Genomic DNA, 16,663 nt, shown 5'->3' with positions numbered 1-16,663 from the left:
CTATTGTATTATGTGTGCTTGGTGTGTGCTCTGTTCTGATCCAGGTCCTAGCAATTTGGTATCAGAGCAACCCGATCTCACCTGTGCAACAATGGCTCGATTAACCCATGCTCAACGTTTGGATTTGCTGGAGCAGGGCACTGGCGGCATTCAAGGCTGATTTCACCGCTCAGCTTGCTGCGGGTCAGGAGAAGAATCGCTCTGAGCCTCGATCGTCTGCAGTAAATGGGTCTCCATTTCAGTGGGACAACCCATTTGCTGGTGCGCCACCACGGTTGGAGGTTGCAGAGGGTGGCGATCAAGGGGGACAATGCGCAAGCTTGATTTGCCCTTGTTTGATGGCACAAATCCTGATGGTTGGATTCTCCGGGCTGAGAGATTCTTCCATTTCTATCGACTCACAGAGGATCAGTTGGAGGCGGCGGTGGTCGCGCTTGAAGGTGACGCGCTGCTTTGGTACCAATGGGAACACCGCAGACATCCGTTGCTCACGTGGGATGCGCTGAAGAAGCTGATACTCCGGCGATTCAGAACCACCGCGACGGGTACACTGCATGAACAGTGGCTAGCCCACCACCAGACAGGCACGGTGGCTGATTATCGGCGCCGTTTCATCGAATTACTTGCTCCGATTGAAGGTGTGCCTGAGGAAATTGCGAAAGGGCAGTACATTAATGGGTTGAAGGAAGATATCCGGGTCGAGGTCCGGATCCTGGATCCAGTAACGTTGGATCAGGCCATGGAGCTTTCAATGCGGGTTGATGAAAAACTCAAGCTCGGCCCAAGGCCCAAAACAAACAATAGCCTACCCACGTGGAGAACTCCTTACCCGACTTCGCGACCCAGCCAGCTACTCACACCCAAATTAATTCCACCCCAAACGCAAACCCATACCTAAACACTACCCACCAGCCAAATACAACCCGAACCACCTACAACAACCACAAAAATTCCGGTGAGATAAGGAGGTTGTCGGAGAAGGAAGTCCAGCAGAAACGGGAACAAGGGCTATGTTTCCGATGCGATGAGAAATGGAATATCAATCATCGTTGTTGCCGCCGGGAGTTGAGCATTTTGCTCACCGTTGAGGGTGACGAAGAAGAAGACGGCGATGACAGTGAGTTTGCAGCGGTTGAGATCGCTGACACCACAACCCCTTCACCTATACCCCAGCCACTTGAACCTAACCTAAACACACAACCACCCTCAAACCCGGGAGTCTCTTTGAGCTCGGTTATGGGTCTGACGAATCCGAAAACCATGCGCATGCTGGGCACCATCAATGGGGGCAAGGTGATAGTGATGGTGGACCCAGGAGCTACACATAATTTTCTCTCCGCTGCCGCAGCTCTCCAATTACAGGTTCCGATCACTAATTCGAAGAATTTCGGGGTCACTCTGGGAACAGGGGAAGCAGTACAAGGGGAAGGGGAGAGCAAAGGTGTTCTGCTAGACCTTCAAGGTATCACAATTGTTGAGGATTTTTTAATCCTTCCTCTGGGAAACTCAGATGTCATATTAGGCATCCAATGGTTAGAGAAATTGGGAACCATCACTTCCAATTGGAAGACTCAGACCTTGAAATTCCAGGTTGGAGGGGAAATGGTGACGTTGAAAGGAGACCCCCAATTGGAGAGGACTTGTGTCTCTCTCAAAGCTATGGTGAGGACCTTACAGAGAGAGGGTCACGGATTTTTGCTAGAATTTAACCAGCTGGAAGGACAGGAGGGAGAAGAACACCAAATTCCTGCTGCACTTAGGCCTCTTACCGATCAGTTTCAGCAAGTATTCCAGATGCCAGAAGGCCTACCTCCCTCTAGGACCATTGAACATTCCATCACCTTGAACAATGGGACTAACCCGATCAGTGTACGACCTTATAGATACCCCCAATACCAGAAGGATGAAATTGAGAGGCTAGTGCAGGACATGCTTAAGGCTGGAATAATCCAACCCTCTTCCAGTGCGTTTTCTAGCCCTGTACTTCTCGTCAAAAAGGACGGTTCATGGCGTTTCTGTGTCGATTATAGGGCACTCAATAAGGAAACAATCCCTGTCAAATTTCCGATACTAGTGATCGATGAATTACTTGATGAACTCTATGGTGCTACGGTGTTCACGAAGTTAGACCTCAAGTCGGGGTACCATCAGATTCGAGTTAAGAAAGAAGATGTGCCTAAAACAACGTTTCGAACTCACGAGGGTCATTACGAATTTCTCGTAATGCCTTTCGGGCTCACAAACGCCCCGGCTACTTTTCAGTCCTTAATGAACGAGGTGTTCAGGCCTTTTCTCAGGAAGTTCGTCTTGGTTTTTTTTGATGATATACTCATCTATAGTCGGTCTATGGATGATCACTACCTCCATTTGCAACAAGTATTGCAAACTTTGGCTTCGCACTCCCTTTACGCCAATATGAAGAAGTGTGACTTTGGGAAGGAAAAGGTAGCCTACCTCGGCCATGTTATTTCAGCCTCGGGTGTAGAGGTTGATGCCTCAAAAATTCATGCCATGGTTAATTGGCCAGTGCCTATGAGTCTCAAGGACTTACGGGGGCTCTTAGGCCTCACGGGTTATTATAGATAATTTATACAAGGTTATGCTGAAATTGCCAGGCCTTTGACTGAACAGTTACGTAAGGACAATTGGGGGTGGACTGCCGAGGCTACTCAAGCATTTGAAGCATTAAAAGTGGCGATAACCAGAGCACCAATCTTGGCTATGCCAAATTTCTCCCTGCCCTTTATCATCGAATCTGATGCATCTGGGTTCGGGTTGGGGGCAGTTTTGTTGCAGGGAATTCACCCTATTGCTTATTTCAGCAAGGTCTTGGGAATTAGGGCTCAAGCGAAGCCAATTTATGAGATGGAGTTGATGGCTATCGTGTTTGCTATAGAGAAGTGGAGGCATTATTTATTGGGAAGGCAATTCATTGTACGCACAGATCAAAAGAGCTTGAGGTTTTTATTGGAGCAACGGGAGGTCGGCCATGCTTACCAAAAATGGGTGAGCAAGTTGCTTGGGTACACCTTTGAGATACACTATAAGCCCGGTCCCACCAACAAGGTGGCCGATGCCTTGTCAAGGCAACAAAGCCCTGAGATAGAGTGTGCAGCCCTGGGTTACATCTTGTGGAGTAAGCTGGGATTGACAAGGATTTGGGCTTACAGAAACTGATTGTTCAATTGAGTAAGGGGGAGTTAGCTCCGAAATGGTTCTCTCTGGACAACGGAGTGCTGAAATATTAGGGCAGAATTGTAGTACCTAGCGCTCGTTTGCTCAAGGAGTACCATGACTCACCTGTGGGTGGGCATGCTGGTGATTTGAAAACATATCAGCGTCTTGCGGCAGAATGGTACTGGTTGGGTATGAGGCACGATGTGGCAAGCTATGTCAAGCAATGCCACGTCTGTCAGCAGAACAAGGTTTCCACCCTCTCACCCTTAGGTTTGCTTCAACCCTTACCTATTCCCGACTTTGGGAGGACATTTCCATGGATTTTGTGGAGGGATTGCCTAAGTCGGGGGGATGGGACTCAATTCTAGTGGTGGTGGATCGTCTCACAAAATATGGGCATTTCATACCATTGAAGCATCCATTTATTGCTCAAGGGGTAGCTCTTTGTTTTTTGAAAGAAGTAGTACGACTTCATGGAGTTCCTTCATCGATTGTCTCAGATCGAGACAAGGAGCATTTTCTGGTCTAAGTTGTTCAAGCTTCAAGGCACTCTGAGGAGAAGTACAGCTTATCACCCCGAGTCAGATGGTCAGACAGAGGTCCTTAATAAAGGTGTGGAATCATATCTTCGATGCTTTGTGAACAGGAAGCCTAAGAGTTGGGCAGCCTGGTTGCCATGGGCTGAGTATTGGTACAACACGGCATTCCACACAGCCACACATTGCACCCCTTTTAAGGCTTTATATGGCAGGGATCCTCCCCATTTGGTGCGTTTCACTCCTGGCAGCACTTGTGTCTCTTCTGTTGAAGATCAGTTGCTGGAAAGGGATGCTATTCTGGATGAATTGAAGTATCATTTGGTTCAGGCACAGTGTTACATGAAACAATATGAAGATAAGAGTAGAAGAGATGGTGAATTTCAAGTGGGGGATTTGGTGTATCTAGGGATGTCAGTGGGGCGGGTCAAGTAGGAGACCCGCCCCATCCCCGCCCCAGTGGGGCGGGGATGGGTCTCGGTTTGGCGGGTGGTGGGGCGGGGATGGGGATGAAAACGATACCCGCCATGGGTGATGGGGCGGGGGTGGATTTTAAGTTGTACCCGTCCCATCCCCGCCCCGCCCCACTTCGTACCCGCCCCATCCCCACCTCATACCCACATCTATATACTTTTATATTATTTTATAAAATAATTACGTGAAATAAATATTAATTATAATATTTGTACTACACTTATATTATAAACAAAAATGTGTGTAATGTTAAGAATTTTTTTTTAAATATTATAATCCGTATTAATTATGTAGGATTGTGTATTTGAGACACGGAAATTTGGTGGATCTTGGGTGGGGATTAGGCGGGTATTTGGTGGGGATTAGGCGGGGATGGATATCCAAGTGGGGGGGTGGGGCGGGGATGGTTTTGGAGTTGTACCCACCGGGGCGGGGATGGGGATGAATATTAGACCCGCCGCGGGGATGGGGATGGGGATGGGGATGAAAATGTTAGGTGGGGATGGGGATGGGAAGGCCAACATCCGCCCCGCCCCGCCCCATTGACATCCCTAGGTGTATCTGAAACTACAACCATATAGGCAGCAGTCCTTAGCAAAGAGGAAGAATGAGAAGCTTTCCCCGAGATACTATGGGCCTTACCCTGTTCTGCAAAGGGTTGGACAGGTAGCTTACAGGCTGCAGTTGCCTGATTCTGCAAGAATCCATCCTGTTTTTCACATTTCACAACTGAAAAAAGCCATAGGAACAGGACACCTACCTACCCAGCTTCCCTCTTAGCTTAATTCTGACTTAGTCCTTGATGTTGAACCTGAAGCAGTGTTGGGGGTGAGGTCTTCTCAGCATGCTGTTGAAGTTTTAATCAAATGGAAAGGGTTGCAAGAGTTTGAGGCCACTTGGGAGCAATTCTCTGAGATTGATGACAGGTTTCCCTCTTTCCACCTTGAGGACAAGGTGCTTGTTTGGGAAGGGGGTATTGCAAGGGGTCAGCCTAGGCCCATAATCACATATGCTCGAAGGAAGCCCAAGAAGAGGATTCCAGCAACTTGAGGAAGAGTGGGAAATTCTGTTAAGAGTTTGTTATGAGGTTTCAGGGTACTTTAGTAATTATGAGAATAAGTTTGTTATTCTTAGCTGTTAGAAGAGGCTAGATGCTGAGTATTTGATTATATATAGGAGTTTTTGTAATAGAAGAGGTATGCAAAAAAATATTCTGATTGAGTTAGTTTGTTGGAGAGATTCCTTCCTCTCAAAAGAAGGAGAGCTGTATTGGTTAATTTTCCCTGAATTATCAATACAACATATCCATTCCTGTTCTATTGTATTCTGTGTGCTTGGTGTGTGCTCTGTTCTGATCCAGGTCCTAGCAGTATCTCACTCTCGCACTTACTAAACGATCCTTTGAAGTTGAAATTTATTTCCATTTTTTTTTTCCTTTGCCTTAAAATCGGCTGAGGCATGAGATAATTAGGAAGAAAGTAGGGGTTACATCGATTGAGTACAAGATGAGGGATAATCACTTAAGATGGTTTAAGATAGTCTAGCCATGTAAGAAGGAGACCAAGTGTTGTCTGGTAAGGAGGCTTTAAGAATTGCAAAGTGACGTGAGTCGAAGCTAGGTCGTTGAGGCTAACCCCTACCCAAAGCCAAACAAAATTTATAAACACTTAACACACCCCTACACAAGTATAACGGTAAATCGAGGGTCGAACCCAAAGGAATGGTGGGCTATTGTCTATTATCTATGGTCAAGCTATTCCGAAGTCTAGAGATAGGGTGTGAATTCTATGCTAGGACAAAGACGACAAATAAAAGAGAAGAAATCAAATGTAATAAGCACTAGGGCTCGGGATCCACATGTAGTCATAATGGATTCAACTAATTGGGAGGTCAAATTGACTAAGTCAAGCAATGTGAGAGAAGATCAAACATGTAACCAATAGAGCATATCAAGCTATTCTCCTAGAGGTCTAACTAGCGTCAACTACGATAAACTCTAGCTAGGAAACATCATAAGACACCTCAATCGTGTAAATGCAAGCCACAAATCAATGGTATGTATCAATGTGAACTTACAATGCAATCTAGTGCAATAATCAAAGTTGGCCAATCTTTAATCAATTACACACACGCACATGATCATCAACCAAATTTAATCACATTATCAACTCCATCAATTATCCCCAAATAGCACTAATCCATTACTCATATATGCTTCATCATTACCCTAGCAAGTAATCTACTCACTAGCCATTGAGATTAAGATCAAAACAACACTAATCAACAAGTTCATCATGATCAAATCAAACAAACTAAGATCAAACACAAATCAATCAAACTTCAATCGGGGGAAACGGTCCGCTTAATAAGGGGGGGGGGGGGGGTCACAGGGGGGATTCCCCCACCGCGCCTTCCATCTCTCTAAAAAAAACTTGAACAATTAATAAAGCAAATGAAATCAAACTAAGATCAAACTATAGATTGAATTGAAGAAAAGGAATCCTTACAAACTTGATAAAAAATCAAAGGAAATGTAGAAATCTTCAATCATCAACAATACACCATGAACTTCTCTCTCTAAAAACTTAGAGACTTCTCTCTCTAAAAATATGATCTAAAATTTCTCTAATGAATTGTATATCTAATTTGTCTACTCTAAAAATAGAAGGAAAGACTATATATAGGAAAGATACAAAAGAAGAGTTAGTTAGATCGTCCCAAAAGAAACCCCGGAAGGTGCGGTCGCATCAAGGAAGAGGCGCGGCCGCGGGAAAAAGCGTACGGAACAGAGACCCAGGGTGGCCGCGCGCCCAGCCACGCACCTCGCAGTAGGGCACCCCCTCTCTTCTTCGTCCTAGCTTATCCTCCTGCGCTCGTCTTGGTGATGATGATGAACACTAAGGTAGGCAGTCTTGAAATGGATATTTTGGTGGGTTCATGCCAAAGATGATGCCCCCACCTCATGCGTGCACTGATCTCTTGACTTGCTCCTTGCGTTCCTTCAAACTTAAGCTCCAAAAGACAAACATGAGGCATCCAAATTGATGAGAATTATGAGAGGAAGGCTCGGGAATCCTTGGAAACACGATCATAACCTGAAAACAAACGAAAACAAGCAAATAAAAGGGAAAAAGAACAAATAAACAAAGAAATGCACAAAGAAAGAAAACTAACTAAGGAAGGCACAAACTAAAGACATAAAGAACAAAACTAAGGAAAACTAAGGAAAAGAGCTATAAAATAGCATGGAAATCATCCTAAAAGAAGCCAAATAGTGCCATAAATGACACTCATTACAAAGTGTTGCGATCGCGAGAGGTAGGGGAAGACCTAAGAAAACTTGAAACATGTGATTGGGGTGACATGATTGCTTTGGGTATTGAGGAAAATATGGTGTTGGATAGGGCGGTGTGGAGGGAGAAATTTTCATGTCAAAAATGTGTCGTTATATATATACTTTCTATATTAATTATCTTATTTTATTTATTATTTTATCCCACTATTGTTTTATGAACTGTATTGATTTCCTTTACTAAAGTTTTCTCAAACCTTTATGTTTTTTTGCTCCAACGTTTTAACCACTCCTTTAAAACTTTCTTGAATTTTAACACGAGTTATAATGTCAGTATACAACTTTTCAATTGCTTCATCTGCACAAGTGTTGGTTAATTGAGGGTTTTGAATCTTTACGCAATTCTTAATCCTCGGTTTCAAAAACAAAGAATCTTCGGTCTTTTATTTTGTACTTTCACTTTTTTGGACCATAAAGTGCCAAATGCATAGGAATAATTTTCAATTAAACTCGTTTTTTGATCAGGGAAGATTGCTTAATAATCGTATTAGATAAGTGATTTATTTAAGAAATCAGCCACTATTCACAAACTCCATTGGTAAGAGGTGCATAAGCATTTGGGATTTAAAAACGAGTAAGAATTTAAGGTTGATATAAGTTGAACTTCTAGTTCTTTGGAAGATGAGTTTGGGAAAGGAAGAAATGCGTGAATTAAAAATGTTAAATTAGAGCCTCCAAAACTAGGTAAGTAATTTTGATCCTAATGCTTTTTAGGAAAGATGACAAGGTGTAATAGGATTTGTAGTAAAAGGCTATTTAGATGAGAAGTCTTTTATGATCATAGTCAATAACCTAAATGGATATGCATCTTTATGGCTGGATATATAATGATATAAAGCGCTTGAAAATGAAAGTGAAAAAAGTAAAACCTTGGGCGAATATGAAAAAAATTGACCAAAAGGTTTTTACAACCTAGTTGCTCCTTGGAACTAAGATCGTATCATCAACATAGACTTCTGGTTTTGAGGATTATTTTCTTGAATTTGAAAGCCGTAGGTAAGTGTTTAACTAGTTGAGGAAAATATGGAAGAGCAAACTATAGCATGTGTTTTTTTTAATTATTTTATTTATTTAATTTTTTATTTTTAATGAGGTTGGGAATTGTGGGAGGGTGGATCAAAAGTAAGAAACTGAATTTGAGGATTATATTTATGAATTACCTTTCTTAGCTGGAGTTTTATCTGGTGACCTGTTATTAGTTGCCAAGTTGTTGACTTGTGGAATGGGGGAATTTTGTTTACTGGTGCTTTCTGTCTACATGTAACATTTTGTGCTCGCCAGTTTCAGCATACTGCCTATTTGTGCTTCCTTTCGAATTACTAGTTGCTGTTTTGTCATTGCCTCTAAACTTGTAGGCTACCCCACAACTAAAGTTTATTTTTTGAAATGTCAGGTCCTGCACCAGATGTAGATTTTGTGCTGTCAATATGTTTGCAAAGTAACCCTGTAACCGGACAGGCGTCAAAGCACATGCCCTCAGCAGGTCAAGTACCTGCAGCAGCTGCTTCTGGTATAAGTGAGCCTTCTGGTACACAAAAAGCCCGTCCAGCTCCTAGTGGTTCATCTGTGAGAATGGCAAGAGATAGACAATCTGGAAAGAGGAAAGATGCGGAGAGTATGTTTTTAAATTTTGTTGCTTCACTATGTCTGTGTAAAATGCATGTTTGCTATGATGCTTCACTATGTCTGTGTGAAATCAATGTTTGCTAAGACGCCTCTCTATGTTTGTGTAAAATGCAAGATTTATAAGAATGGACATGGCTTAGAAGATTTTTACAAGCATCTTAAACATGCATGATTTCTCATTCCCTTGTATCATCAAGACATATTGCTTACCACAGGGCAGCTGATAATTAAGTCACCAGAACTTTCAGGAAATATATTCTAATAAAAAATAATGGGATAGTGGTTGTATCAATGTCAATTAGCTTCACTGGCAATGTATTAAAAGGTTGCTTCTAAGACCCAGAACCTTATCTTGGACCTTGGACAAATGATGCATTCTCTGGCATAGAATGTGAAATATTATAAGGGTATGGAAGTCCACAAAAAACATCCCATTCTCTTTTTTTTGTCCCTTAATAATCTTCCCATTCCTCCCTTGAATTTGGTCCACTTAATGTAGTAATGATTTACTTTCCCTTTATATTTTTTTTTTTTTAACTTCTCTGTTCAACTAAAAATCAATAAATATTACTCCCTCCTTCCCATTGGTAAGAGTTCATTTCTCATATTTCATGGGTGTAAGAAAAAGGTGGTTAAAGTAAGATGAAATTATACGTAAGTGTAAGGGAAAGGTGTATAAAGTAAAAACAGTGAAGCAAAAGGTGTAAATAGTACTGTTGGGTAAGGTAGTAAATGGGAACTAAGTCAAACTTGCTGAATCACCCCAAATGGGAATCTGGGGTAAATTGTACTCCCTCCATCCCATAGTTAAGTGTTCGTTTCTCATATTTCATGGGTTAGGTAAATGAAGGAAATATAGAAAGCATGTGAACTACATTGGAAATAATTATAAAGAGTACAATATTTTGTTTTCTAGTAGACAATAATGAAAAAACATGTGTGAAGTACATGTGGGCACCAATTTTATAGGGTTTATAAGGAAGTTTAGTATGTTAAAAGGTACAGTGGGGGTATGTGGGTAATTATACATGAGACAAAAATAGAAACAGGCACTTAAATTTGGGACACCCAATTAGGAAAACAGACACTTAATAATGGGACGGAAGGAGTATCTACTACCTAATTTATTATGCACTTCCACTCCTTCAACAGTGTCCCAAGAGAAGGGAAAGTTTTTTGTGGGACGGAAGGAGTATTACATTTTACCATTGAAATCAGTCAAAGTCTCCTTTTCTCAAATATGGAACACTTTTCCAGTTGCCATTTGTGCTGCCTTATAAGACACAATAGACAAGACGTCAAAATTCATACTCTCCGAAGTTTGATTCATCTACTGTAGGCTATTGTTTGGGTGTAAGAAAAAGGTGGTTAAAGTAAGATGAAGTTAAACATGGTAAGTGTAAGGGAAAGGTGGATAAAGTAAGAAACAGTGAAGCAAAAGGTGTAAAATAGTGTGAGGTAAGGTAGAAAAAGGGAACTAAGTCAAACTTGCTGAATCACCCCAAATGGGAATCTGAGTCAAACTTTCAAGAATGGAGAGTATTTGAAATCCAGATGTCTTACTTTTAATCAAGGACAAAAGTTGTGTTTATTGAGGATGATAAATGTGAGTATTAAAATATTTTTATGCCTATAGAATGGTCTTTTATCAATGAACTAAGTAAATTTATTGTTTCAGTGGATTATAGGTGCCTCAGAAATGAGAATAAATAATGCTTGCTGCTCCATAGGAGAAAGTCAGTTTCACATTAATTGATTTTTCTGTTAGTTTTGCCTGCAATGTATTTTTTTTATTTATTTTTTTATTGTTCTTCGTTTTGTTCAATATGTTGCACATGGCACAAAGCTCTTCATTCCATTTCAAAGCATATCTCTGCTTTTATGAGATAGTGTAAAATAACCACAACTATTTCTTATTTCGTTGATAAGCTGAACTAGAAGTTCATATGATATATCTGTCATAAACTGATTACTAGAAACAGACCAAGTCAATCAAACTGGGTCTATGTACTCAAAATTCAAATGCATTGAATTAGATACTGAACCTTGCTGAAACCAAACATAGGTCTGTATCTACAGTTTTGATGAAGAAACTGCTGATGCAGGTTTCTCAGCTGTCTTTAAATTTGAAACCTAGTCTTATGTATCCAAATTTAGGTAGTTTCCCTGTATTGATGGTTTCATTAGTTGCTCAAGAGCCACAGGTTTAAAAGCTCCTATAGAACTGATATTTGGTTATTTTGATACCTGGGGTTGCTGGCTGGATTATGTAAATGGTTGTGGTTGGTATAGTGTGAATACCCATACTGAGTATTAGTGTAGCACTCATCAAGCTGATCGTTGTGATACTTGTGAAGCTTTATACATATTAACTTGCTCGGGATCAATATATATGGTTGATTTCTTTTTACAGGACAAGATGATGATGAAACTGCTTCAATTCAGAGCGCACCTCTTCCCAAAGATGCCTTCAGATTGCGCCAATTGCAGAAAGCTCGTGGAGGATCAGCTTCACAAACGGGATCAACGTCTTATGGCAGTGCATTTTCTGGAGAACAGTCTGGGAGCACTAGCTGATAGCTTGATACTGCAATTTTGTACAATTAGCATTTGTATCACTAGTTTTTCTTTTTATTTACATTATGTATATTTATTTAATAATAGTTTATAATCCCCTAATAATGTAATTGATTCAGTTATCCTTCTAATAATCTATTATCAGCAGTTGCACTCTTTTTTAGCAATACTTGTCAAATATCTTAAAATCCGTTGAAAATTGACTAGTGCTCAAGTGTGAGTTGGATGCCAACATAGCTTTGTTTTGGTTAGTAGGTTCATAATTTTTAGGAAAGCAATCCATGTGTGAGTTTAGAGTTGAGACTGATTATTTGGTTGTCCAACATTAAAGAAATAGAGGAAGAATGACTATCATTTAATCAAGTGGCTTACTCCTAATATTTCCTTTAATTGTATGCATGTTAAGTGTAGTGGGAATGTACTTGCTCATAGTGTTGTCTATTGGAATACGTATAAGTTATAACTCATCGGAGCGTGTATTTGTTTGTCCTCTTTTCCCCAATGTTTAACAACTTTGGCGGGGGATTTATTATAATAAAATCCCGCTTGCTTGCTTGTTTAAAAAAAAACACCTTAACAAAAGTGAAAGGTTTATCAAAGGAGCAACTAGCCAACTAGACATAACATTCCATGTTTTGTTTTCTTTACGTCCCTAGAATAGCTTGCCATCCACCTTTTGCAACACAATCCTAAATACACATAATTAATTATAATATCAATAATTAACCATTTTTTTTATTAAATAAATAAATGAAAAGTTTAAATAAAAATTACATATTACCTTTAAAACGTGAACAATATTTTGTGCTGCTTTGCAATTTTTTCCTGAACCTCATCAATTCTTGAAATAATTTATTGACTTAATGGAGTTTTGTAGTGCATTTCTGTAACATAAGCTAATTGTTGCCATACCATGTTGAAATTTATACGTTGTCTGCATATAAATAAGGCTACTCCTAATTGCGCAACGATATCTATACATCTACCATCTGGTAGTAGCCTTGTGGCCTTTGGTTATTTGACTAAGTTGATGAATATAGCTCGATCTAATCATAATTATTGTTCCTTGCAATAGTTAAGAAGAGCACATAATTATTTATGCATCTAATCACAACCGGCCTCACCCCTTACACTTAAGGGTTGTCTTTCAAGTGGGTTGAGTATTCTCTTTATTTTTCCAATGCAATGATGATCGCACAAGGCCAAACCAAAGTCATATCCATTACAACACATTAGATGCAGTAGCATTATCACCAAAGTTATCAAAATCGAGATTCTACTTTGAATTGGAAGGAGCTCGTAAGAAGCTACGGACATGCTTAATCGAGACGTCATATTCAAATTTATTTGAATTTTAAGTTCAAAACCTTATTATTAATAGATAATACTGTAGTTGTTTACCCGCTAAGAAACCAATAATAGACATCATATATTTATAAATAACTTTGTAGACTTTTTAAACTTTTAAGGTTTTCGCTAGTTAAGAGAAATATGTAAAAATCAAGTAGAATCGCAAATTGAATCAAATGGACATACATAAATCGTAAAATCGTAAGATTATAATTTTATAACAAGATTTTAATAGTTATGATTATAACAAAAAACGATGTAAGAAAAATTATAACAAAAAAAAAAAAAAGATGACTCATTAAATAAATTTGAAAGATGATATAGCATATATTAAAGTGACAATACATTAAATTTCCATAAGTTATGTAAGTGAGAAAGACCTCTTGGAGCAGTGGTCCAGAGGTCGCCTCACATCCTTAAAGTTCGTAGTTCGATTCTCATCACGCACAAATCCCATCCGCATACCCCTTTCGGGCATTGCCACTTAGACTTCCCTAATTTAAAAAGGGTGCCAATAAAAGTTAATACCATTATTGCCTTGTTGTAAAAATTGCATTCATTCCATCTCTTAAAATTCCTTTAAATTATACCATTTTAGAGGTTCTACAATTTGGGAAGATTTATTATTTAGTTGGTGGTGCTGATAGTTCGTCAACCTCAATAGACAATTTTGAAAGATTTATAAAAAGCTTGAATTTTTTTTTTTTATTTATTATTTTTTTTTTTTATCTTTTGATTTTTATTTTATTTTGCACTACCAACACTTCCCTCACTCTTATGTTTTTCCTTGATGGTTTTAAGGGGACTTTTGCTCTCTTAAGCAAGTTGACATTGTTCCTAAGATCATTGATAGGCCATCGTCCATCCTACCAATTAAGATAAATCTATCTTGGTCTAAATAAACTAATAGCAAGGGTAAGTGATAAGTGGTTTATTTGACCACTTATTATGATAATTTAAACCCGGTTTTGCATTCATTTCCCCTCTTTCTAACCCGTTTTTGAATGAAAATGTTTTTCTCGGCCTTGCCCACTCTTGGTTTGTGTTTTTCCATGTTTTGCAGGTTTATTGACTCAATTTGGCAAGCATTCGATTCATGGATTGTGTTCAAGGCAAGGAAATTAGAGAAAGGAGAGCTCGCTCCAGGTGGAGCGGGCGCGCACCTCTCAAGAGCGAGCGCTCCAAACTTTCTGCCAAGTGCACCCCGTGAGGAGCGAGCGGGCGCTCCTCCCCAACCTTTCAAAACTGCCTATATTCTGAAGTCAGCTGGAAAGGTTGTGCAGCAAGCTGGAGAGGGCGCTCCTGGCTGTGGAGCGGGCACTCCTCATTTTGGAGCGGACGCTCCTCGCTGGGAATCCGTTTTCTTTTGACGGATTTCCCTATGTGTTTCGGGGAGTATAAATACTTCTCCTTTAGTTCATTTGTAAGCTAGACAGAAATAGCCTAGTTTTTAGAAACTCCTCTTAGTTTGAAACATTAATTTAGCTTAGTTTTCATCAAATTAATCATTTGTAATAGTTGGTTTCAAGATTCATCCTCAAGATTTAGCACTTTGTATTCAACATTTTCAAGTTTCAATTTGTAACTTCCTTCTACTTTTCTCCATTCAATTTCTGATTTTATTTGTTCTTGCATGTTATTTAAATCTTTTTAGTTCTTGCTAATTTTTTATTGGATGATAGTTATTTCAATTGTTAATCACTTTTACCCAATTATTGAAGAAGTTAGAACCCTAATACTTGTTTGAATGTGGATAAACATGAGTTGTGAGTAGTCTTCTTGCTAGGGGTTGGGTGAAGCTCAACCTTTTGGGTTAATTATGCAAATGTGGGAGAAGCATTGATGTTTGTATTGCAATTAAATTGATTATATGAGATTGCTTGTTAGTTCTTCATGATAGGATCAGTTACCCTTGACTTAGGAGCTTGATAGCATGTTATGCTTAGTTTGACATGGGAATGTAAATTGAGTATGTCATTACCTATTGCAATTTGATTGTGTATCATCTATTGCTAGACTGATGAGGAATCTAAGTTTAGTAGTGTGAGTTGTTTTCTAATTGCATGAGGTCGATTTTACATATAGTCCTTGCTATACCTTGTCTATTTTACTCCCCGTTTGCGTAATTGCCTTGGTTGAGTGGATCCCAATCCCTAGTGTCTTTAATCCATCGATTTGGAATCATAGTTTTTTTTTCTACTTGACGAACCCTAATTAACCATAGACTTTGAATTAGCTTAAGTGTTAAGATCCTTAGCAACCATATCCCGTTCCTAGTGGACCGAACTCTTACTTGTAATTATGCTTGGTTTGTAGGGTGTTTGTTAATAAATGTGTTTGATTGAGTGTGGAATGTGCGACCGTTCTAACGCCCATCAAAATGGCGCCATTGCCAGGGAACGGTGTTGTTGATTGCTAATTGAGTACTAGAGTCTACTTCACCATTTAACAACAAAAATTCAAAAAGAGTGTTTCTTTTTTGCTACACTTGTAGCCTTGTTACTAATTGCATTTGTTGAGAGTGTATGCGCAAAACTCATAACAGGATCTTGGTGTCTTACGATCCTGAGGCTGAATTAACTTATAGAAGGAGAAGAAGAGTCTTAACTAGGCCGTTGACTACTTCCCCAACTAGAGAGACCAATTTCGAGGAGGATCGAGATCGAATGGGTGACCAGATCCACCATCTCAAAGACCTTTAAGGGAGTTGGGAACTTTAGGAGCTTATAGAGCTTCAAATGGCATTGCTCCACCCGTTACTCAAGTTAAAGACTTCGAGATTCGGCCCGCGATTATAAATTTGATTGAAAGGAGGCAATATAGTGGAGCAAAACATGTGAGCCCTCTTGCACACTTGAACGAGTTCGAGAAATATTGCAACACGATCAAGGTAAATGGGGTAACTCAAGAATTTGTGAGACTAAAGCTATTTCCTTTCTCTTTGATAGGAAGGGCTCTTGAATGGCTTGAGAAGGAGGTGAGGCCTAACTCCTTGAGAACTTGGGACGAGGTCACCACGGCTTTCTTAGGGAGATTCTACTCTCAAAAGAAGACGGCCGAGGCAAGGGCTTTGATCCAAGGCTCCTGTCAAAAGGCTAGTAAAATCATATACCAAGTATGGGAACGATACAAAGAATATCAAAGGGAGTGCCCTCATCATGGCATTCCGACATACCAATTGCTTCAAATTTTCTATGGGGGCTTGAGCCCACAAGGAAAGACTAGCTTGGATGCGGGCGGGTGGCCCGATCATGAACAAAAATGGAGGAGCAAGTCATAGAGATAATTGAGGATGTGGTGAGACACCTCATGGATTGACAAGAAGGAGAGAGGGAGTCTTTAAGCAAAGGAGGAAATGCGGTTTACTCCGTCGATCACCTCAACGCCATCAATAATTTGACGTCTCAAATCGCCAACCTTGGCAAAGAGATGACATCTATCAAGGAGAAACTTGAGACTTCCACTTCACAACAAGAGCATCCCTCCCAATCTAAGGGGAGAGGTATGAATTCTAACTCTTCTCCTTCTACATCTAATAATTATATAACATGCCACATGGGTGTTTGTTTTG

General features: G+C 39.9%; 1 protein-coding gene and 1 non-coding gene across 4 annotated transcripts in view; one reads left to right on the top strand and one right to left on the bottom strand.

Moving 5' to 3' along the window:
• LOC145598175 (cleavage stimulation factor subunit 77-like) overlaps positions 1 to 11,974 on the top strand; it is a 30,915-nt gene extending 18,941 nt beyond the window's left edge. For all 3 annotated transcript variants that reach the window (XM_081654491.1, XM_081654490.1, XM_081654492.1), the window contains 2 exons: positions 8,933 to 9,154; positions 11,579 to 11,974. In XM_081654491.1, coding sequence (XP_081510617.1) covers positions 8,933 to 9,154; positions 11,579 to 11,742 — 386 coding nt within the window. In that variant the 3' untranslated portion in view covers positions 11,743 to 11,974. The remainder of the gene's footprint in view (positions 1 to 8,932; positions 9,155 to 11,578) is intronic.
• Positions 11,975 to 16,151: 4,177 nt separating this feature from the next.
• On the bottom strand, positions 16,152 to 16,257 carry LOC145599933 (small nucleolar RNA R71). The gene has a single exon (XR_014104179.1). It is a non-coding gene; the product is annotated as a small nucleolar RNA R71 (small nucleolar RNA).
• Between the last annotated feature and the right edge of the window lie 406 nt (positions 16,258 to 16,663).

Source organism: Chenopodium album, chromosome 20, assembly GCF_948465745.1.
Source record: "Chenopodium album chromosome 20, dcCheAlbu1.1, whole genome shotgun sequence".
NCBI classification, from domain to species: Eukaryota; Viridiplantae; Streptophyta; class Magnoliopsida; order Caryophyllales; family Amaranthaceae; genus Chenopodium; species Chenopodium album.
The sequence above is the reverse complement of the archived record's forward strand: the minus strand, read 5'-3'. Positions and strand labels throughout refer to the sequence as shown.